We start from the raw sequence: 24,052 nt of genomic DNA on the forward strand, positions 1-24,052 counted from the left end.
AGTGCGGGTGCCATTCTAGGAAAGTGTACGTACATCTCGTCCTCTGTTCTTCCTTGCATCAACTGTCTTTCACACCTGCCAAACATCTTCCCTAGAGCAGTGAAGCGGCCTTGTCAAAAAGAAGATGAAGAACATAATCCTCTATCACTTGCTTTTTGACCAGATAGTCAAGGTTCTCCAGCGCCCTCATCTGTATTTTGTGAACATTGCATTGGCACCTTTAAAGTGTTACAAATGTTTGTACCTTGTTTTGTAGCTTTGCAGTGTCACACAAATATTATCATTGTATAGGAAGTACTTTTCATTCAGCCAGCGTATTAAGAGTCTCACAATGCCTTTTACCTCAATCACCAAAAGAAATGGAATTAATCAAATGTAATTCCAATCGTGCAAAATTGTACATTAGGAAAAAAAGAATGTAAGAATAGCAACGATACCTGAATGTGATTGATGTGACGTATGGAGTGGAGTCAGGGCGACCAAATGCAGCTTAGACCAGGGTTTATTGAGGAAAAGGGTGTTGGAAGGGGGGACGAAGGGGAACAAATCAAGCAAACAGGGAGACAAACTAATAGGACGGCCTAACAAAACAACAACGGGACTGACTGACCGACAGGGCTGGCGAACAGAAACAGAACTAACAGACAAAGCCAAGAGACAAGAACAACGTGACTGGGGAGTGAGAGGCAGACAGGACTTAAATACACGACAGGTAACAAGAGGCAGGTGACTGTGATTCCAATGACTGTGGGCAAACACAGGAGGGGAGGGGCGAGTACACGGAGACACGGACAGAAACCATGACAACATAGACCAGGAGTGTCAAACTCTTTTTTTGGGCGTGCCGCATTGTAGTCATAGCTTCTTTCGAGGGCCATTATGACTGTCAACCCAAATCAATGTATGAGCACCTCATATTATATACAGTAAAAGCTACAAAACAAACTGACAAATAACTCGTTTTCAAATCAGACGAGTAAAAACTGGTCAAATATTTTTTTAAATATATATTAAAAGTGAAGACAATTTGCAATTCTGGAAATGACACACCAATTTGATGCACAATTTGTCTTCGCGGGCCACATAAAATGATGTGGCGGGCCATATCTGGCCCCCGGGCCTTGAGTTTGACACCTGTGACATCGACACATAGTAGGACGACCGGAAATGAGTCGTGGCAGATGTTTTAGAAGCTCTCTGTGGATTTTGCATTTTGCATGAAAGACAATAACGCAGTTAACAGCAAAAGGCTTGTTTAATAGCAGAATATATTGACAGTAAAGTACAGTACAGCGATAAAAACACTGTCATATTGCTACCATACATGAATCACACAGCTGCTGCTCAGCTTATGAAACATAACAGTAATATTGGTGCTTGTACAGTAAAGATGGGAAACACGACACACGGAGAGGCTCACAGAGCCCTTCAACCATCACTTTCCAATGACGGGTGCATTGTTGCAGAAGAAAAGAATTTTAGATTAATCATAAAAGCAAGAGGAAACAGAGACACAGAGCTTTCATGCTTCAGTAAAGATTTGTGATAAACGACGCATGAGGGGAAAAAGGGGAAGAAGGAAAGGGGGAAGCAGAGTCAAATAACAAATCAAACAAAAATATAGCGACTACTTTTTATATGTACGTAATACGCACATGACATGAAATGATTGATGATGAAGAGTCAGTCATTGTAAATGATCCTCACTCGCATATTCCACCCCCCGTATTTTTTGCCTTAGTTTGTGTATTACATGAGTGCTGTTGTGTTTCTTCTGAATAACTCTTTCTTTAGCTACCGCAGGATCTTTGGGGCTGACCTATCATCAGTGACTGTCTTGCGCAGCTTAACACCCCGACGTATAGTAACCAACATGTCCACGCCTTCTTGAGCCTCAGAGGATGGTTCCTGGAGTTCACACTGATTTGAATCCGCTAATGACGAGCTGGGAAAGGGGAACTGACCCTCGCCGAGAGCATGAGCGCTGGCCGCCAGCTCTCCTATCTTCTCCACCAGACTATGGCGATTGGCGGCCAGCGTTGAGTCCTCCTCAGCATTATGGGCGGCCATGCCTTGGGCTTGTTGGGTGTAAGAAGTCCTGTCTGCACTTTCACAAGCCCACACTTTATCAGAGAGGCTCCTTTGCTGAGGAGAAAACCTCATGTATTCACTAGCATATGGATCATCTGCGTAGAGTAGCTCCTCACGACTTGCGCCATGCTGGGATGGGATGGCGTACCCCATCGAGTCAGGCACAGTGGGGGTTTTCACTGGCACAATGGGAGGTCGTATTGGAATGGGGCCAGATGTGGAAGGTGTGCGTCTCACCCCAGTCTTGGAGGATGGTGTCCGCCGAATAGTCGCTGTTCCAGAGCCGACCCCGGCACCGTTGGAAGCACCCTGCAGGCTCTTTCCTGCGGGAAGGCCTGCTGTGCTGGCGGGCCTTTTGGTTTGAATCATGCGGCGGTAGCTTTGGGCGATGTTACTGTGGCGCGGGATGGTGGAAGACTTGTCAAACTCTGTTTGTGCCTCAGTGTCAGCATCCCCATTAAGAGAGTAGCACTCATAATCGGAACCTAGGGAAGATGGTAACTCATGAATCACAAAACGTTTGCGATTTTAGGATTTGGGGCAGTGGTTCTTAACCTTGTTGGAGGTACCGAACCCCACCAGTTTCATATGCGCATTCACCGAACCCCTCTTTAGTGAATTTTTATTTTATTTTTTCAAGACAGAGATGGTTTTACTGGTGCACAAAATGAGTCGTGCATAAACATCACCTTGTTCAAAGAATAAAACCAACACAATGCTTGAATTCACAACAAATGACATACCAGCAAATCAGTGTGACTTCTGCTTTTGCCTTTGCGAGACCAGTTCAGATATGCGGATATATAAATCAGGTGTGTTCGGACCTCTGCAGTGGAGGGTCTGCCGAACCCCTGAAACCGACTCATCGAACCCCCAGGGTTCGACCGAACCCAGGTTAAGAACCACTGGTTTGGGGTAAATGTCAGGGTGAACTATGAAGGCATGAATCAACCAATATGTTTCCAGGGATGTCATCCACTTCCATATTTTTCTGCAAGTGACTCTTCTTGTCTCTCAAACCAATGACAGTCTGTAACACTCTAATGGTCACTCCCATCGGAATTCCATCCTGTTTAAAGCCTTAGTAGTGGTGAGGTCGTGTCGATCAATGAGTCATGGTGTAAAAATTTAAAGACACCGATGATTCACGTCATGTTGGGGATTTTACTCTTCGGCTACAGTCAATTGGACAAAAAGCACTAAAAATTGAAATTTCACTCAATAGCCAAATCTCTAATATCCCTATCTCACTTTTTGTGAGTCGTGTGTGACTGTGAGTGAAGTTTTACCTTGTGAGGGGATTGTGTCCTCAGAGCACGAGGGGGTGTTGGTCTGTGTGCTGTAGCCACTGGAATATTGCAGTGAGTCTCTGCTGCTTTTCTGCTGCTCCATGCTTAGGCCTCTGGTCAGTACCATTGCCAGAGTAGTAGCTGCTGGTGACAAAGGCTCCCCATGCTGCACATGCAAATCCCCAAAACATACAAATGTACAGCTTTACATTTAGCCATCATGGGCTCCTGTTTTTGTTGACATGCTTTTGGCATCTAGTAGCAATGTATCGCACAAAAGATAAAAAACAAAACCTCCGTTTACAGCAAACTAAATCTTTCATTTAATACCATTTTTAGATTTTATAGATTAGGAAATATTGCTACTTTGGAATGTATTACGAAGAGCACAATTTACTTGACTTTTACCTTGACTAAACACTGACACAAATCTATTAACTAATATTGTACATTTAAAATAATAAATCTTCTATTCAAGTTGCAATCTCCTGTGGCTATTTATTACTTTAAGTTTCTTTGAATGCAGACTAATCTGAACATATTCTACTTTGTAGATCATGATCAAACTATATCCACTTTTATGATGATCATTATTTTTTTGTTCTCCCCTATTGATTTTAGAGTGAACTATTGATCATGGCCTCCACTCAATGTGTGTGTGCGCGTGTGTTTGTGTGTGTGTGCGTGTGTGCGTGTGTGTGTATTCTACAAGGTTTCTTACCTTAGCTGTTATCATTCCTGGGCCAATTCTTGCTCGGTGTGCATCCTCTCCTCGGATCCCAGAATACCCCTTTGGACTGGGCGGAGCTTCCTTGTCTCTTATTTTATCAAGAGACTCTCTCCTTCTCTGCAAAGTGCTGACCAATGACGGCTCACACTGGTTTGATTTGGCCCATTCCTGGAGCAGCACATGCAACAATAAGACACCCAGCAAGCACGCACCATGTCACAGATATTGATTAAAGCTTCTGATTTGGCTCATGAATCAGTTAGATGCCGAGGTAGACATGGCCAGACAACAGTGAGTGCTGCGCCAGTGGTTGTTAAATGAGCAAGCCACCTCAGTTTACCACATCTTTATAATGACAAAGATGAGAAAACTGAACCTGATGGAGCAACAGAAGGTTAACCTAAACATGTGCAACACAAGTAGCAAAGAAGCAACCAAGTCGAAAGCGAAAGAACCCCAAAGTAAAAGTGCAAATGAAAACAAACCTTCCAGCTAGGAATCTTTGATGTGGGTGAATGGGAGTTGGATCCGGGGAAGTGGTTAGATGTGGGGGACGCAGGAAGTATGACAGACAGAGGCCTGATGGTGCCAGTGTGAGAGAAAGCAGGGCGGAAGGTGCCGAAGGATGAGCATGAGCCAAACTGCAGAATAACACACAAGTCTGTGTCAGAGTGCTCAAATGGTCCAATTGCACTGAGCCCTCCTGTGGACCTCTTTAAAATCAAACTAACAGTGACTGCACTGTATGTATTATTTGTGACTGGGTTATTAAGGTGTTTTATTTAGGCTGATTGGCGACTCGCATGCACTACTAACCGCAGTGGGGGAGTTGCACTCGCTGATAGACTGGCAGGTTTCTGAAGCCTCAGAGGAGGCCGAGCTTGTTGATTTCTGGGAAGGAACGTGGAACAGGAACAGTGGGGGAGAGATGAAAATTGAGTGCGAGAGACAAAGTTGTTGGAGATGAGAGCAAAAAAGGACAAGTTGGAGGGGACTGCTGATGAGTTTCAGGGGAAGGGACGCATTTGATACTCTGAGAGCATCTACAGACCAAATACAGTAGCTGTAAGATCATTTATTCAGAAAAGACATTTGCATCTCTTCCTATAGCGACTTGCTGCAATCTGTTCCCACTACTGAGAGAATGAATAACTTAAGGGGACCACTGCGACACAAATAACGTTACCGCATTCACAACCAAGCATTGCGTCTAAGAGCTCAGAGAACGTTTTGTCCAAATGCAAACCCAATGCGGTCTGTCAAGACCGCAAGTGTGAAATGATGGAATTACTGCTACCTGGCTGGTGATGTCAGAGGGCATGGGAGAAGGAGGCTTCGAGTGGGTGTTGGCATCCTGGGAGACAAATCCTGAGTCATGAGAGGAGACGCTGCTGAGTCGATGGGCCCCTGCTGAGGGCATCTGGAGGAGACTGTTGATGGAATGTTTGACATAAGAAACGCAAGAAAATAATTTGCTTTGAAAAATAACGTTTGATATTTCTTTCAACACATGTTCAACATGTGATTAGTGCACTTCTGTACTGTTCACTCTTTGGAACTCCTGATCATTATTAATCTCGGAACCGAAAACCAATGTTCACATAACGGAGTTGCCCCCTAAACTCTGTGGAAATTGTTTTCTGTTCACCCAAAAGGTCACAGGCATTCACAACATTTTTTTCTAGTTCATCACAAAGATATTTTGATCAGGTCAGGGCTTTCCTGCTGTTTGACATCAAACTCATCAAAGGACGCAGTTCTGTACCCTGTACCCTACCCATAACCACAAAACACAACATTTCTCATTCAAGTAATGAGAACAATCTGATAAACTGTTATCCTATTTGAGATTGAATCATGGTGCAAAAAATGGTTTATGGTGCACCACGGTCAAGGTAAGGCCAACATGGCTTTGTTGAATCATTTTGTGTTTTTTTTACTAGAGGGACAAAGTAGTATGAGTGGCAAGATGTGACAAGATGAGAATTACATGTAGGAATGTCACCATGTTCTGGTGGGGAGAATTTGCAATTTGCTCAGGAGCTCTAGAGTTGATGGATGTGCGGGTGTGTGCTTAGATTTTACCTGCACATGCTGCTCTTCCTGGAGCTGACACTGCTGGGGGAGGAGGGAGGTGTTTGATAGGACCAGGTAAAGTCAGAACCTTTGAGGTCCCGGATCACCTGTGGTAACACACACAGCAATATGGTTCTGACAACTGGAGGGTAAAGAAATCCACCTGAAAAAAAAACCTGGAAGAATGATGCACTTATGTCGTATTGGCTGATTCTTGTGTAGATAAGGTACCACTGGTAATAAAATATTGAAAAATATTGTGGCCATTGAGTGTGTGTTGTGATCTACCAGTCATTTATAAGCAGCTTTTCAATTAGTTCATGTTTGCCTTACAGGTAATTTTGAAAAATTACTGTCAGTGGAAAAGCACAGCACTGTTGGTCTTACAGAACTAAACATCACTCCAACAATGTCAGATGACAAACTAAGTGTGAATAATTATATGATTAGATGTTTTATACCTGCTCACTGGCTGCAGGAAGTTTGTGTGGGTCTTCAGTTAGCAGTGTAAGGTCATCAACGATGGCTTGTAAGTGTGTCGTCTCACCCAACATGGCAATCTCAACATTCTGCAAGAGAAAAATAGAGCTTATATTACACCCCCCTAAAACAAATTTAAAGATAGCAAGCAATTCATGAATTAATGTTCTTTTTTTGTGTGCAGAAAAGCTAAGTGTTGCTTCTGGTTCCTCACCACGACAGGCTGCAGCAAGTTAATGAAGGCACAATAGCGCCCTCTCTCTTCCAAAAGTGCTCTGCGCACAGCCTGCTTCTCCGTCTCTTCCATGAGCAAGTAGAGGTCACTGACATCCTGCATGGCGCTGTCGAGCTGTGGGCGCAGATTTCCTCGCCCTGAGATGAGTTAAGCCATGTGCACAGAGACAGATGAAGAGAGGAAGAATGGGGAGGTTGAGTAAAGAGGCAAGAGAAAAGGAGGAACAGAACAAGATGGGAAATTATGGAGAGGGGAGATAAGTGTGTCAACAGTGCAGCAAAGAAGGGGCGAGGCAAAAATGAGAAATGATTAGAAAACATAATGAGAAACTGTTTATATATTTGATGGGTTCATGTACATGGCAATGGGAGGACGATGAAGCATGTCAGAGATAATGACTTGATGCAGAGCTACTGGTGATGACTCCAAAACCCTAGAATGGATTCCATTAGAAAATTGTTAATCAAGGGCACACTTCACAGTACATCTTACTATGACACTATGATAGATGAACAGAGGCAATGGAGAATGAAAGGAGGATGAGGGAGATGCCAACAGTTGGCTTTACAGCAGACTTTGCCAGTTTCATGCATCTGAACACAAAGATTCTCTCAAAAATAAATTATAGAGCTTGTGAGTGATTATCAAATTGTTGTTGACATCACACTAATATAATTTGTCTTACCTAAGATTTATTGATGGCAGTGTCAACATATTTGACATCAAGTGCCTGTATTATTTGTGAACCTCTCTGTTTATTGTTAGACAGATTTACGTAGTACAGGTTTTATTAGATCGCTCCTAGGCAAAGTGTGGCCCGGGGTCCAAATTCGGCTCACCCACAGTCTCTCACTGGCCCTCAGTCAAAGTCAAAGTACTAATAATAGTGCCCTGACTTTTACCTTTTGCGTTAGATGTTATCAATATTTTATTTATAAGTGTCTTTGAAGTTTGTGCTTAACATAAACGTTACACATTTTCTCTGACTGGCAATGTTATAATTATTGCAATGTTTTGAACAACTACCACATGCACTGGTTATAAATTAATAGCAGCAGACATACCGAGAAGTTCTAAAGTCGGGGGGGATATATCCAGAAAAAAAATCAAAGAGGGTTGGATTGGGGGTAAGGCAGAGGGAGAGAGAAAAACAAGGAATGTTAGTAGTAAATCAGGATACATTGTCTTGGAAAAAGTTGCACCAATTTTGCAGAAAGACTGGTATAAATGAGTTATTCTCCAACCATTATTAGAAGAGCTAGTTTACTCATAGGAAGATGAAAAGTAGAGCAAAGCTTGAAAGCAGACTGAAAACATGGCACTTTTTCTCCATAGGCTTGATTTCTGTTGTAACACTTGCATCAAACCCAAGATGGTGCTAGTTCATCTCGATTCAATCGCGTGAGCCGGCAGTCAAACTCAGCTCAAGGGATTCTCACCTTTTCTTGCCTTTTTCTGAAGTTTGATGGTATCTAATGACTTTCGTTTGATTTCTTGGCGAGACCGCTTGTATTCTGTTGAGCAGGAGAGTCATACACAATGATAATCCATGAATGTCTAATATGCAGTAGTTCTTATTTTACGTAACCCTAACCCTGTCATGTTAATCACCTTTGGCATGGTCCTTGTCCAGCTGATTGGCAGTCTTCTTCCATTCTTCTATTCTGTCCTGAAGTGGCGTGACCAGGCCTTCCATTAGAGAACTATAATGATAAGATGACACTCAAAAATTGAAGGACATGTTGTAAATTGCTTTGTCTGTCTTCTGGAAAACATTCATCGAGAGATGAAGGCCAAACGAGATGGAATGGAATCTATCTAATCCAAGCCCCTCAAGGAGAAGGAAGACAAACAACAATCAGGACGTACTTAGTAAAGTGGCGTAATTTGGCCTCAATGCTGCGGTGTCGCATGCACATCCTGGTCAAAGCAGAGCCGATATCCCTGGTGGCACCTTCAAAAGAAATTAAAAAAGAAATACATTTAAAAAAAAAAAAAGCAAAGATGCATTATTAGTCCCACAAAACTTCAGACATCTAAAATGTAAGACTTTTTCTTTGGCTTTTATTTGAATTTGAAAATCAAGAATGACATTCTCTTTGAAATGTGCCCAATGATTTTGCAACAGGTTCACTGCTTATTTTCATATAAACAAGCAGGACAGAGAATGGATGGGTGGAAATTGGAGGAAGACTGTCGTCCCACAACATAATTTATTCATCCTGAGGGTTCTTACTGAGAGTTGTTACTCATAAAATAATGGCAGTAACAAACAGCAGATTGATCTTCATCTTTCGACAAATTGTTGATTATATACAGTATGACACATGGGGAATGCATTTTCAAAAGATATGATATAATGCAAGTCAGAGCTGTTTTCCCTTCACAAGATGCCTTTCTCCTGCGGCCACAAAGTAGCAATTGTAAAACCAGAGACCATAAATGTCACATTTATGTGGTGAAAGTAAATATGACACTGTCCACAAAGAAAAGCGATATCGCCTTTCTGATGAAATATACATTGTCCCTTGACATACTAAGATTGCAGATGTGATCCGCACCACAGTGCAAATGACAGCTTGTGAGAATTTCTTACTGTACTTTTCCTCTCTACAGAAGTGTAATTAAATGGAGTCTTAAGCCCTAAAGCTCAGACGGGCCAGTGTCTCACTGATGGTTCACAGGTCCGTGCAGTATGTGCCAGCATTGATCCTCTTGTAATCTGGGCCACACATTGCTAATCTTACGGTCTCTCACCACACGTACAAGGCATGCTTGTTCTTGTATGTGTGTGTGCGCACAGGTTCCCCATACAGATGTTCATGGCTCTGTATGGACAGGTGGGGCAATTAACCAACCCCCTATCCGTCCCAAAGTTTTCAAGCCCTTCTATCCCGGAGGAAAAAGGAGGGAACGTAAGGGGATATCCCTCTATTCTTCCTTGGTTGCTCTGCCTTTCCTGTTCTCTCTGTTTCCTAAACACCATTCATGCAGGGTGGAGGGACAGAAACTGACTCGAAACCTCCCTGCAAAATCAGGTCGTAAACTCAAAGGAGGCACATTGTGCTCTAGATTGATATCCATTTTCTATCCTGAATTCAAAGATGCTGTCGACTGCACCTCAGTAATTCTTGGTCATTGCCAGAAATATTTGTGTTGCATGATTGTTGGAGTTGAAATGTCATACAGATGCATCAAGTATTAAATACTATAATGCTGAGTTTGTGTTAACATATGGAACTTACATTGCCCTCACTGAGTTATTAAAAAAAAGCTGTTTGATATTTTTTTAAAGTGGATCTATATAGTGGATAAATTTTTTTGAAAGGATAAATACAATGTTCACACCACTTTACTATATCGTAATGAGCCTGGTTTCAAGTATGGTGAAAAAGGAAGCAAAATATCTGGGGAGTTTTTGGGAAAGCTGATGTATTGTATTGTGTGCATATGTGTTATGATGTGGTCTTGCTTTTGCAAAATTTCTTAATTGTTGACCTCTTCGTAATACGGAATTTAATGTGAAGGAAAGCAGACACAAGGCATATGGATTCAGGTCATGCATTTCACTCTAACATTACAAGGCATGCACATCTGTGAAATAGCTCATCACACGACAGAGGATAACTGATGTGGATTCTTATCTCGATAACTAACATTTGCAAAGTCACTGCCAAGCAGTGAGCACCCGACCCCCACCTTCATGCAGCACCCCCACCTGTGCATTCATTCCCCTTCCCTTTTTTCCCCCATATTCTTCTCAACTCATCTCCTCTCTTCCTTTCCCTCCCGGAGGAGGATCAACTGACAGCTACATCCTGGGGACGTCCAGAGGCTTCCTGGCCTATTCAAGAGCCCTTCTGGCCTCTATCCCCCACCGGATGGAGTGGGACAGTATGAATCACTCCCACAGCTCCCTCGCATGTGACAAACACACACAAGCAAGGAGAGGACTGCACTTGAGAATTTTAAAAGAATTTCAAAGCAAAAAGCCACTCAGTTATCTTTTGCTAGATGGTCTCTGCATTAAAACATACTGTTACGTCTTGTACAGAGGAGCTGGGAAAGTTATTACACCTAAATCTCAATTTTGTGCAGACTTTGGGGTGCAGAATTTGGGAATCGCATTAATCCCGAAAGCGCGTTATATAGAAAAGCTTGTTTTTTTTTGTGAAAGGCATGTTTTTAGGCACATATTAGATTAATTTAAGTCATGCATGTTGTTGGGCAGCCGAAGGGGTCCGTTTGCCGTCCGTCACCCACACACATCGAAGTCTGTTGGAAAATCGAGATTTCGGTGTATTTAATAGATCTTGCCACTTCCGGCTCAAGAGGAAGTAGGGCCAACCCTGTAGCGAACACTCACATTTGAAAGCACATGCAAGTCCAACACAAGCTGGAGTGGAGGGAAGATGTTGCGCAACTCCGTCATTTATCTTAGCACAGCAAACATCCGATAGTGACCCAGCAGCTCGTTCATGGTGGTGGTTCAAAATTCTAACTACCATCAGCTTTCCTATTGATATAACTGAGAGTAGGGGGTAGCACATGGTGGGAAAAGTGCAAATCTGCAGTACTGTGGTCCAGCAAAGTGTGGTCTAAACATTCATTGAGTTCTGGTTTTGATTATCTTCCCTAATTCCTCCGGGAAAGGGGCGTCTTTTAATAGGCTTGCTATAGCGTGGGCTCCCCTGCCAAGGAGCCAAGAGCTACGGCGTCTTAATCCTGATGTCTTCAATATGGAAGCTTTGGTGAACTATCTCACTCTTAGGTTTCATTGGGACTACTGATCGGAGCGAGCAGACCGGGAATTGCAACCAAGAATTGAAGCTCTGTACTATAGTCTGAATTGGTCACTTGTACTGTATCAACACAAAGTGCTTGAAAGGTCGAAAGGTGGAAAGGCACAGAAAACACTCCGTGGTCTACTTCCACAACAATCCCAGTCTTATTTGCACTTATTCGGCTGCTGCTGAGCTAAGGAATTTTCATCATCCGTGAGAAACAGCAATTCCTCACATTGGCACCTTGGCTGGGGGGCTGACTTGTGGCTGGAAGTCACAGTCAAGCCTGCTGCATTTAGCCTCTCTCACCCTATTAATGTGCTACCAAACACCAATTGGCTGACACACAGAGGCCTCTGTTAGGATGAAAGGAGCCGGTGGGATGTGAGAAGAGCAAAGGGGAGGATGAAAGAGGGCACAGACAAGACTTGATACATAAAGCCCTATGAATGTACTTCACCTGCCATTTTGTGAAGTCCAGTGCAAGGCTCTATAACAAATTCGGCCTCCAAAAATATTTTTTTGTTCAAACCTGACTGTGAAATACATTGATAATAACTAAAACATAGCTATCACTGAAGATAGGATGTATAGGTATAATTAATGGTACAACCTGTTTATGTAAATAATATCGTCTGTTATTTAGAATAGAATAGAATAGAATAGAATAGAATAGAATAGAATAGAATAGAATAGAATAGAATAGAATAGAATAGAATGCCCTTTATTGTCATTTTACAACTTTGTTGTACAACGAAATTCGGATAGCTGCTCCCTTCCTAGTGCAAACATACAAAATTTAAAAAAGTTTAAAAGGAAGTCTGAGAATAAACGTGAAAGATCTTATTTACAGTATAGCTATTAGTCTAAGAGGTTAAAAAATATGATTTACAGTATGTTCAATGTGGGTATATGTATTAACATAAATGAGGTTTGTACAGAAAGTACAAGTTCCTCGTAGATCACAAAAACACATAATTTCTTTGACTCTAAATTTGAAACGGCTTGTCAGTTTCAATGATTTTGTTGGAGTGAGGAGAGAATGGATGAATGACTGGATGGAGGAATTAGGGGTCAACAGTTTCTAAAATACACCTTCTGGAAAAAGGAAATGACTCAACAACGAGCGCAAAGGCAGATACAGTAATACATAACTGCCAATCATTTTGTGCAGCAGGAATTAAATGAGTATTTGGATATTATTTGAAAAATTTGGAGACAGTTCAGAATGTTACAAAATGACAGGCATGAGATGCATTCACACGTACTTGTTATAACATTTGTCATGAAGTTACGACTCAGTTTACACTACAGTTAATCATTTTCACATCCTGATATTACAAAGATGGGATGCCCTCAGTTTCAAACTTGTACAACAGTTGAGAAGATATTAACATCCTATTTAAAAAAATTCTGTCCAAGTAAAAGGCAACATTTTACTGCGCTAAACCCACTCAAACGTTTTCCTTTTGATTAAATCCTATTAATCCCAAAATTGTTTTCTAAACGAATGAGAGCAATTATGCTATTTTTACTGTCTCCAGCCTGTGCGTCACTTCCTTGCATCTGTCTTCTCTTACCAGCGGCAACATTATTGGAAGGCAGAGGAAACCACCTCCACAGCGATTGTTTTAGGGCACAGATGAGGAGTCAAGCACACTCATCCTATTGTTGTCTGGGCCAGAGAGCACGCACAGCAATTTCCACCTCCCAAGTCATGACCTGAGGCGCTCTGAGAAGCAGACAGACTTCACTTGTGCTGTTATGCGGTGTAACCATGTTCTGGAGAGTATTATGTGGAGAAGGGGGAACAAGGAGAGGGGGGGGGGGCAATATTTAGTAGGTGGAACTTCCCGTGAAAGGACATAAATGTTTCTAAAAATAAAGTCAGCCCCTTGTGTAAATGTGTTTTTCATTGAGGTTGAAAATAGGGGGGTACTATACTCTGCAATAAATCTAAGGAGCCGCGTATCCACACAGGATTGTCCACACTCCATCCCCAGATGTTTAAACATACACTGAATGACCTTTTTATGTCACAGAATAAACCCAGATGTACATTACGTATATGGACAAAAGTATTGGGTCAAATGGAAAGGCCTGACACTACCCACCTTCTGCAGATCATTTAGATTCATTGACTATTTAGTTATACTGTAATTATACTAGTCATGGTTGAACATGAATATAAACACCACAAACCTGGTGGAACAACTCCAAAAGAACAGCACAAGTGAGTGATATATGGCCCAAGCCTGGATAAAGTTTAGCAAAAATGGGTTCATCCTTCCATCTTCCATTTTTTAAGTTTTTCTTGGTAACCGAGGATCACAGAAAACTAAAGGTAGAGACTAATAATTATTTCATCAAAAGGTGTGGCTCAGTATTTTTTACTCAGGCTAGAATGGCAATGAGGAAATTAAATAATTGTATTAGAAGACAAAACTGAATATTTGAAGCAGTTTAATAATTTTTCTGTTATTCTTGACAGCTTCACCAATTGTGTTACGCTTCATATTCTCCGTTGAGCTGCTCAAAATGCAAACAATGCTAAAAACAATACTGACAGGTGCTGCTTTTCATACAGCAGTACTGCGTGCCACACTTCCTCCACTTGTGGCCTGGGGCCACCTTCGCAAATGCAACTTTCTCTGAAGGATTTTTGACTGAATCGTTAAGAATTAAAAAATACCAGTGACAGAAGGGAACTCATTGTTATCCATAATAGTTTTCATTATGCCCAATACTGTGGGGACCAGATTTAATTACACTGATGATGACAAATGTCTTTGAAAATCAGCCTTTCACATTACGAACTGCCACTTCACATTACAGAGGAGCCTTCAATTCATGTTTTTATGGATGACATTTTAAAACAGTTTTATCCTTTGCTTTTCAACCTGGCATTAAATGTTTTTCTCTTCCTGTCCGTCCCTGTGTATTTTATTTTACTTGTTTATTTGATTTTGTTCCTTATTTATTGTAATTGCTTTGTTTTATTTTTGTACAGTTTGTTGTTCTAAAGCTGTTGTTTAAAACTACTTTATAAATAGTGTATCTTTTCCCAAAGTGTACTTTATAAATAAATGTGTATCTTTGCACAAGATGGTCACAATGACTGTATTTCAAATATAACATTGTGTTGTATTATCAGCAGATTAGCGTTTATCAAGTAATACTGTGTTACGATTATCTAAAATCTGCTGATGACAGATTAAAACTGCGGGGTTCGCCACAAATTATTCATTATTTCATATCATTTCATTAATCTTTCATCCAGAGGCAGACCTACTGTAAATGTGAGACAGGAGACCCTCTTTCCATGTCTCTAGCAGAGAAAAAGGAATTCAAACAACAGTCCACTAAAGAAAGAAATGTAGTTACAAAACAACAAAAACTCACCTAAATCTGAGATATTTCTTACATAATCAGTGGAAGCACTATGCATCGTGTTTTCTTTCCTCATTCAATGTTCAGTCCATTCCAGAACTCTCATCCTTGTGGTACTTTCCATCCAGAGTTCATGTGCAAATCTTTCTGAACATGGTGTTCCCTTCAAGTCTTTTGTTTGTCTTTAGTTGAGTATCTCGCTTCAGAATGAAAGCTATGCTGAGCCTCAAGATTTATTTTCTCTTCAACTATTATTCTGCCCTTTTGCCTATTCCTTGCAGAATTGTTCCAACCTTACTCTTTGCTTTCATTATGTTGTAAGAGTTACACAAATGTCCACAATTTAACTGCACAGATCTATGTAAAAATATGACAAAAGAAAATTACACCAATGCGCATATTGGAGTATTGTTCGTAATAGTATTGTGAGGCACGTCAATGTAAGATGGTTCTAAATCGTGACCAAGCTATCAGACAAAATGTTCTCACATCAGTTGAACAGGCAAGTACATCGAGGAACATTACATTTCACGCTTACTGTTTGATTAAATACATAGACATGCTATCAACTTTTGAGGTTACACTAGCTGACAGAGCATTCTAACTACCCACTACATTATCAGGATTTACTGTTCCAAACCACACTGCGGCAAACGCAACTTGGCTTGACATGTGGCGTTGCATTAGATTGACAAACATGGGACAGTAGAGAAGGTTCTTCCATTTAAGCGAGCGGTCGTCCAAAATCCCCCCAAATTATTCACTAAGTCAAAGAGGCATAGGATGTGGCTACAGATATCCAGCTGTGGTGCTTACATGACAACAATCCATCCTCATCCTCGGCTTCAAATATGACATGCCAAGCTTGATGGATGTCAATCTTGGTCACATGCACACACTCATTTATTTGACATGCCCATTAAAAATAGCTACAGTGTTTAGGACAGTGTGGAAAACAGTAATCCGCTGATCTCGCTCCACTCCAGGCAGGAGTCGTAACTCGTCCATGCCGGCTTGTCCAGATGGCGGGTAGGGATATCCGTCCCATCTGCCAGCCCAGAGAGGTACAGCGTACAAGCAGATTATTACTTCACTGACACACTGATCTACTAGCATGCCTCCACTCGATGTGCATGAATAGGGAGTAAAAGCACTGAGTTGCAGCGAACCAAAGGGGCATTTTGGATCTGTTAGAACTCCACCGTCACTGTCTGGCACACAGATGTGAAAATAAAGGCAGAACATAAAATGCCTCAAGATGCCAGTGTGTGAATTTTGTTAAATCTGGTGGCGGCCGCTCAGGAGGCCAGTCTGAGTCTGTGTGTTATAGAGTTGGACTAAGAGGATTAGCGAAACGCCTATGGCGAGCCTGGATACGAAGAGCTGTAGAAATCCCACTGCAGCCACAACCCCCACCCTAACAAGACTCACCCCACTTGCTGAAAAGATGTACGTATATATGCCATAACCCGATGGGACATTAGTCTACCACAAGCTGCCCTTTGACCTCTCTCTAATTGAGCCATGTCCAAAATGGAGGTAAAGTCCACAAAAACATATGTTTTTAAACATAGCGACAGCAAAACACCAAACACAGACAGCTGAACACTGCGGAAGTCTCACACCACACATCAGTTTAATATGGAAGGATAAAAATGGTCACCACAGAAACCAATACGGTGACCAACCTAAAAATATAACATCCCCTAGAGTGGATCTCAGACTAACCATGGAAAGATGGTTATTGAAACATGAACCAATTTTATCTTTAAAAATGGAAAAACTCTCTTAAGACAATTTTCGGATCTGTGGTTGCTGGACTTATATTGAACCCAGCTGTGATGGTTCTTCGGATGGGTCTTAAGACACAGATCAATCGACGTGACGGCTCCAAAAAGTCTGTCATCTGACTTCCTCCTGAGTCCGAGTCTTCATGAACCACACACGGCCATGACCATAAACCATAAATGGACTCCGCAGGCAAGAGGAAGCGGTGAACATGGGACACGGAGCGTGGCAGTTTGACACATCAACACACGTGCGTGCACACACACACACACGAACACACACAGTAGAAGCCAAAGACTATGAAGCGCTCTAAATAAGGTGATTACTCAGAGTAAAAGCTGCACGAGTTAATAGGGGGAAATCATAAAATCATTCTTGATACACTATTCTCCCTCTTTGGGCTGTTGTATATATACATATATCTTTGTTTGAATTCAAACGAGTTGGTCAAAGGTGTCATGGGTGAAAGGACTCCTAAAGTCTGAAAAGTGAAGCCTGTAAACCCAATTCAGTTCTAATACCCAACAGGGAGAAATACATAGCTTCAAAACATCAAAATATACAGACAACAGAAAAAAAAGAATATTTTCCTCTTGAGTTTATCATTGAGCTTGCTAAGTTTACGTTTTCTTCCATACAGCTCGATGTAGTTTAATACAAATATTGTATCAAACAACATTACATTGAAGTTAAAGTTTATGAAAAGATACTGATTGGTACTAAGTAATGTACATTGACTTAGAGAGACAACAATCTGTTTCTGGTATCTAAAAATAAAAATGTTAAATATTTAGATACTGCACATTCCCTTTCCTCAGCTACCACACACACTCAGCCAGTTGCATCAACTGGTAGTGAAAACTGATAAGGTTCTAGATATGATGATCACAGATCTGTAGAAGTCAGAAGACGATCATTTGGGTGTACCTTCAACTGAGGTTGACAAAAAAACACAATTACTGGATAATAATAATTCATAAAAGCAGAAGATCCGGCAGACTAGAACCACATTCTATGTGTGAGTTATGCACCACTGCAGGAGGCATGTTAGGGTGTGGTAACTCCCAGAATAGACTCACTTTGCATGGTAGTGGTCTATAATCCAACGTGTGGTGTCATTGTGGCCTAGTAGATGTTTATAATATAATGTGGGTGTTTGGCACAATTAACAATTCCTGATTTAGTGCAACATGTTTACTCTGACTTTTCATTGTCTAACCCCAAAGAGATTTTGATACATTGCTAGGAATCACTTAAGGAAATTTACAGAGGTGGGCAATCCATCAGTACTGATGGATTTGAAGTCCCACAATCTTTTATGATCAGTTTTCTGGCGCATGCCAAACGATGGGAAACTTGAAAAAACACATTTAATGTCTCTACAATAAAATCAGCTGTTAGTGGAGACACAAAAACATGACAACGTGTAAGTACACGGCGCAGGCACGCAAAGATTAGGCATCCATCTACCAGCTGTTTGTCTTATATATAAGTGTGTGCACATGCATGTTATTACGGATTCATTAATGCGTGTGTGCGCGCACACACACTTTGACCTACATATTGCTCTCGACGATCAACCCCAAAGAAATCTGTGTTAATCAGCTGTGTCTGTGGCTAGTCTGCCTGCTGCTGCTGCCGCTATTGCTAGCTGGGTGACAAAGCAGCTCAGAAGACCTCATTAGGACCAAAAAAAACAATAAGCTTGGATTTTCACTTCTCTGAGCATCCCTATCCCTGGACTTTAAACATCTTAAGAGCATTGTAGATGTAGCCTTGGGGGTCACGTTAAGGCAACTGTGATCACAGTGCTTATCAGTGCTGTTTTTATTTATAAAAAACATTATTGGGGCAGAATGCACAGTACTCTAAAACATATTACAGTTTGTCATTTGTCTTAAGAATTCATTAGACAACTTCACGTGCAGTAAAAAATAATAATAAGTATCCCGCAGACTTAACATAACTTTGTAAATTCTTCCTGGTCACATCTCATTTGCATGGACATATATATGCCCAATTCATAGGATTTATTCATAATTGCCCCCTAAGCCAATAAAAACACAGTATATGTCAGGCACATAAATGGACCCGATTTCTAATTGGGAACACTTTAATAAACAGTGCTAGCCTGCAAATAATAACAAGATACGACTGTTGCTTGTTTGCTTGTATTAAAGTTTTGTTATGTCTGACGATCTGGGTCCCTGTATATTGATTTAAGTTGTTTCTAACAAAGGTCACAGCGATTTACAGTGAAAGAGTGCATGCTATTTGCCCTGGTGCCAAAAGTTATTGCAGATTTTGCTACCTCTGAAACAAGAGCTTTCGGGATCATGCAATCCCACGCTCAGGGGCTTGCCGACCTCTGATCACTTTCCTGAGAGAACATTTTTCTCGACTTCAAAGCTCAGCCTGGCACTGTTTATCCCAGTCAGCAGTATGGTAGCAAAGCACGGGTTTAGCATTGAGAGAAGAATCAAAATAGCCATGAAAGGTTGAAAGCACTGATACAATTCCAAATGACATTTGCCTCTGTGGCCTGTGTTTCACGTGGTATGCATGCAAAGTGACCACTAGGGATGGACAACCACTAATAATCACTGAATCAATAAACATTTACATTTGGATGTGATTTCCAATAATCAATAAATCCTGTTATGTTAGTTATATATTCACAGTTTACACTATTACACATCAACGAGTTAATTAACAAAAAAAACCTTACCTCTGGAGTTGGTAGCCATGTCCGCCACTTTCTGAAAAGCATCTAAAAAGGCCACAGCTGCCAGAATTGTTGTCCTAAAATATGTTGATATATGATAATATAGCAAATCACAACAAGTATTCAGTAAGGTCAAGCCTCTGATAAAAGTGCTCCTCACCTGAGTTGAGAATGCAGTTTTGTAGCCTTGGCACTAAAGTCTTCCCACACTGGGTACGAGCTCTAAGAAGAGACAGAACAAGAAAATGGAATGAGTCAAACATACTGTATATTCTTAAACATCATCTAATCTGTTTCCACTTGACTATGGCGGCTCAGTTTCACAGGGATTTAAGTCTAGATTCAAATATGGCCGTGACAGTGTAAACTGCAATGACTTCCTATCCTGAGGCAAGAAACGGGTCAGTGTAGGAACTTCAATATCCTGTTGTGTTTTTTTTTTTTTTTTTTTAATTGCTGTGAGCTGGTCTTTAAATGGATGTTCTATACTGTAAGTCAGATTCACATGAACGCTTCTATCATTATGTGCTCCCATGCAAGTCTTTAAAGAAATCTGCAGTGGATTTAGCCCAAGTTAATCAGTCATTGCCTTGAGCTAGAAGAACAGAAGCCAAACATGAAACACATTCAAGGCCGGATCCCCCTGAGGGAAGGGGGAAGCCAAGACCCAAAGATTCACTTTTTACTGACAGACTACAACATCTAATGGGAGCCAAAACATTCAATATTCTGCCTTTAAAGATCACAAGAAAGGCATCAGTGCAGCTCAAGAAATCCGCCAAAAGCTGAACTGTTACAAGCGAACACATTTGTTTTGGGCCACATTTGTTTGCCCATCTGTTTTAAGAGTTAACAGGCTCCTGGTTTGTGGAGAAATACATACAACTACCTGTTTTTTTAACGCTGGGGATGGTGGTGATAGGCTCCATTGTGCAAAAATGAAAAAACAGAATTTTGGGATATTTCCCAAATTTGTCATCTTCAATTCCAATGGAAGTTTGCAAGAAACTTTACGGAAACTCACCAGCCCATCTAAATATGAAGTCAGATTGGTTTACATAACACTTGTGCTGGACTGGAACGCTCCAATATGCCTAATGTTGTGTCCGCTGAACATATTGTCACATCTTTAATGATGTCAAGCGATATAGAAAATGGATGGATGAACGGAAGTTGTGACATCAGATGTTGAGAAAAGCGGTCTGTCCTGGCTGCTCGCTACAAGATGGCAAAAAGCCACAATATGTTGACAATAAGAATAAAAATCAAAAATTGAAAAAGGAAATAAAACGGTACACAATTTAGAAGCTTTAAAGTATAGCGGTCAACCCGCCTCCAGCAATCCTCCCACTTGAAGAGCTTTGCAAAGCATTACTTAAAAGATTGCCTCAACTGTATCATTAAATATTTATTTTTATGATGGTGACTGAATATTCCTATTCATATTATTTCCGAATGAATCAAAATCAAAACCAATTTGCTTTGACCTAATGTGTTAGTGTGAGAGTGAATTCCCTCACATGAAATCACTTTTTCTAGTGCTTCAAATCTTTTGTTGATCATTTATTTTTGTGTTTCTTTACCCACAACATCTGCTTCCGCATTTCTCTTTTTGCTGCAGTTACATAATGAGCAAATGCGGCTAAAATCCAAACAATTTGCCCATGTGCTCAGTGACTTATATTTTGTGTATGCTTTTCCTGTTGGAGCACACACTACTGTAGACAGTAACATTAATCAGTCTTATGTACACAATTGAGATCACCACAGGAAACTGTGGGTCTGTGCAGCCCCCGGGGGCAAAGCTGGTCTGGCAGGCTTGTGTTGACCAGCCAGGCGGCAGGAATGAGGTCAGATCTCTGTCTAGGACAGTGGACACCGACAGTGCTGACTCAGGGCTTCAGCTTCATTCAACTGCTTTTCAATACTTTTTTACTTTGCCTGTCTCTCCATGCGCTCAACACAAAAGGAAATGCCTGAAACTAAACCAGAGTCTGCCAGTTGCTGAGAGCTAATTTGGCTGGACTTTGACAGAGGGTCCATAAATAGTCAGCCAGTACAGCAGTATGGCCCCCTGCCAGCGAGTGATCAATAAGATGCTTGACATACTTGCAAAGCTCTTGTAAACATAAAGTAAGACAAGCTACAGAAACACTTTTTGGAGGGCCGTCTCTCAGGCCTAATGAACGTGTTCGCACTTTCCATCTGTTGTCGTGAACAACCAAGGACCACCCGGGTTCAACTTCCTTCACTTGAGCCCTCCTCCCCCACTACACAACAAACACATGCTTGAATCTGGGTCGTGCATAATGGGATAAAAACATTTGCTTCTTTCCCAGCTATTTCACTTTAGCGTTTGGGTATTCCAAAAAAAATGCCACATCAAATCCTCAAATCAAATACACTAGAAAGCACATTATATAATATTCCAAGCTGCTTTTTTTTGGGAGGGTTGTTACATTAAAAGCGTTCCTCCAATTTAATTTTAATCTGAGATTTTAATCTGGTAAAAATGTACAAACTGGGACTACAAAGGACTAGAGTCAGCCACAAGAACATTGTTATTAGGGCACAAAATTATTTTAATTGTAATAATGGGTTATTACATATATTTGCTATTACTGTTGTGGAATCCTATTGTAAACTCATTACATTTCCACTCGTGGTGGAGGTTATCCTTTAAATAAACATAAACAAATGCACCATGATTGCTGTTCTGTAGCGAGGAATGGCTATACTTCATAAAATAGCCAGGCAAGTTTGTTTAATCAACTACAGAGTATGAGATCTTTAGTATGGGTAAAATATATTTAATATTATCAAAATTTTCAATTAAAAAAATCAAATGTTACTTGCCTGTAATATACAATGAAATCCCATACATTTAATAATAATAATCATAATAATAGTAATAATAATAATTTAAAAACATCATAAAATCACGTGGAGCCTGTCGTACTGTTCAAAAGTACGTGCAGATTTTTTTTTAACTATCATACAAGGAATATTATGCAAATAACATAAAGGAAAACATGTTTAATGTCCCACTTTGTCCTGCAGGACTGTTTGCAGTACAGAAGTGGAGGAGGGGGGCGAGTAAAGACACAAAGGCAGTAAAATTATTTCTGATCACCAACTGTGCAGCAACAAGATTGCTGACTATTTAAATGTGTATTTTACCTTCATGTCGTTGACGATAGCCTGGAACAAACCACCCAACGCCCCACACTCCTTCTCCGCAGACTCCATGCTCTCCGAAATTAAAATAAAAAAACACTATCGACAGCCTTTTCAAACATCAGACACCTCTGCTGCGCGCATCCGTCTTTAGTTGTCCACCAGCGGGGCAAACAGAGGACGCAAACCGGCAAAACCTGCAGCCAGCAGCACTTGGTGTTCCGTTCCAGGGCACCGGCCTCGGGTTCGGTCGGGCGCACCAAACTACTGGATGGAGGCGCGTCTTCCGTCAGCAAGGAGAGCTAAAGCCGGGAAACGTGTAGAGCATATGCACAAGGGGGGCACATGATCTCTCGCACACACACAAAATAGAGCTCAGTGGTCCTGTGAAGAGGGCAGAAGGTGCCGGAGGCGCGGGTTCGAGATGCGGGAGCGCGCACTGTTGTTAGCGGGTGCAGCAGATGTCGAGGAGCCTCTAGTAACACGATCCATGGGAATGAAAAGGGGGCGGGTCGAGGCTTTTTTTTTTTTTTTTTTGCATCTTCACGGATTTGAAGAGGTAACAAGGAGGAGAAACCTCTATGCCCTTCACCCCATGCAAACAAAAGTCAAGCGGCGTGTCTATTGGACTGCTTGCTGCGATGCAAAGCAGGATTTCCTCCGTTGAGTGCGCGAGCGAATATGTGGTCAAACACGCTATTGTTTTCATGTGGGACACGATGATCATCTCTTAAAATCATATTGGCTCACATTCAATAAATAAAAAGTCCATCCGTACCGCTTGTCCCCATGGGGGTGCTGGAGACTATTCCTATCGATCAGCCTACCAAGCATGTTTTGGGGATGTGGGAGGAAACCGGGGTGTCCGGAGAAAACCCACGCAGGCATGGGGAGAACCTGAAACGGGGCTGCCGTGGCCACTGGGACAGGAGTATCAATTTGGAGTGCTCAATCGGCCTACCAAACATGTTTTTGGGATGTGGGAGGAAACCGGAGTGCCCGGAGAAAACCCACGCAGGCACGGGGAGAACATCCAAACTCCAGACAGGGAGGGTCAAAGGTGGAATCTAACCCGCACCCTCTGAACTGTGAGGCGGACATGCTGACCAGTGCGTCACCCACCATGTTGCCTCCATCTATTTAATCTACTCTACTCTTTGTGCACTTCTCCAACGCTACAGACTCAAAGTCCACTAAAAACTTCATGTTCCACGGTGAACAAAATATCACCTTTGCCATATTTCCGACAGTATTTCTTGCCAGACATTTTGCTCTATTACAACTTAT

At 41.5% G+C, this 24,052-nt stretch overlaps 1 protein-coding gene across 4 annotated transcripts; it reads right to left on the reverse strand.

Moving 5' to 3' along the window:
* Positions 1–1,236: 1,236 nt before the first annotated feature.
* On the reverse strand, positions 1,237–23,277 carry mtss1la (MTSS I-BAR domain containing 2a). 4 transcript variants are annotated; one of them, XM_049724415.2, is made up of 15 exons: positions 22,769–23,277; positions 19,749–19,810; positions 19,592–19,665; positions 8,771–8,855; positions 8,513–8,604; positions 8,341–8,415; positions 6,881–7,038; positions 6,648–6,755; positions 6,196–6,293; positions 5,408–5,540; positions 4,927–5,001; positions 4,596–4,751; positions 4,102–4,278; positions 3,381–3,546; positions 1,237–2,576 (listed from the first exon to the last, which is right to left on the reverse strand). In XM_049724415.2, the coding sequence occupies exons 1-15, from the start codon at positions 22,835–22,837 to the stop codon at positions 1,795–1,797; spliced, it is 2,310 nt and encodes a 769-aa protein (XP_049580372.1). In that variant the 5' UTR covers positions 22,838–23,277; the 3' UTR covers positions 1,237–1,794. The 4 variants fall into 4 exon arrangements, with proteins under 4 accessions (XP_049580372.1, XP_049580373.1, XP_049580375.1 ...); XM_049724416.2 differs by lacking the exon at positions 4,596–4,751 and having other exon boundaries at positions 22,769–23,275; XM_049724418.2 differs by lacking the exons at positions 4,596–4,751; positions 4,927–5,001 and having other exon boundaries at positions 22,769–23,276.
* Between the last annotated feature and the right edge of the window lie 775 nt (positions 23,278–24,052).

The sequence above is a fragment of the Syngnathus scovelli genome, chromosome 6 (assembly GCF_024217435.2).
Source record: "Syngnathus scovelli strain Florida chromosome 6, RoL_Ssco_1.2, whole genome shotgun sequence".
Classification (NCBI taxonomy): Eukaryota; Metazoa; Chordata; class Actinopteri; order Syngnathiformes; family Syngnathidae; genus Syngnathus; species Syngnathus scovelli.

Coding starts and splice junctions, on each gene's coding strand:
- mtss1la (XM_049724415.2), bottom strand. CDS start 22,837: ATGGAGTCTGCGGAGAAGGAGTGTGGGGCGTTGGGTGGTTTGTTCCAG. Junction 7,039..8,340: donor TCAGAAAAAGGCAAGAAAAG/GTGAGAATCCCT, acceptor AACTCATCTCAG/GGCGAGGAAATCTGCGCCCA. Junction 3,547..4,101: donor CAGGAATGATAACAGCTAAG/GTAAGAAACCTT, acceptor TTGCATGTGCAG/CATGGGGAGCCTTTGTCACC.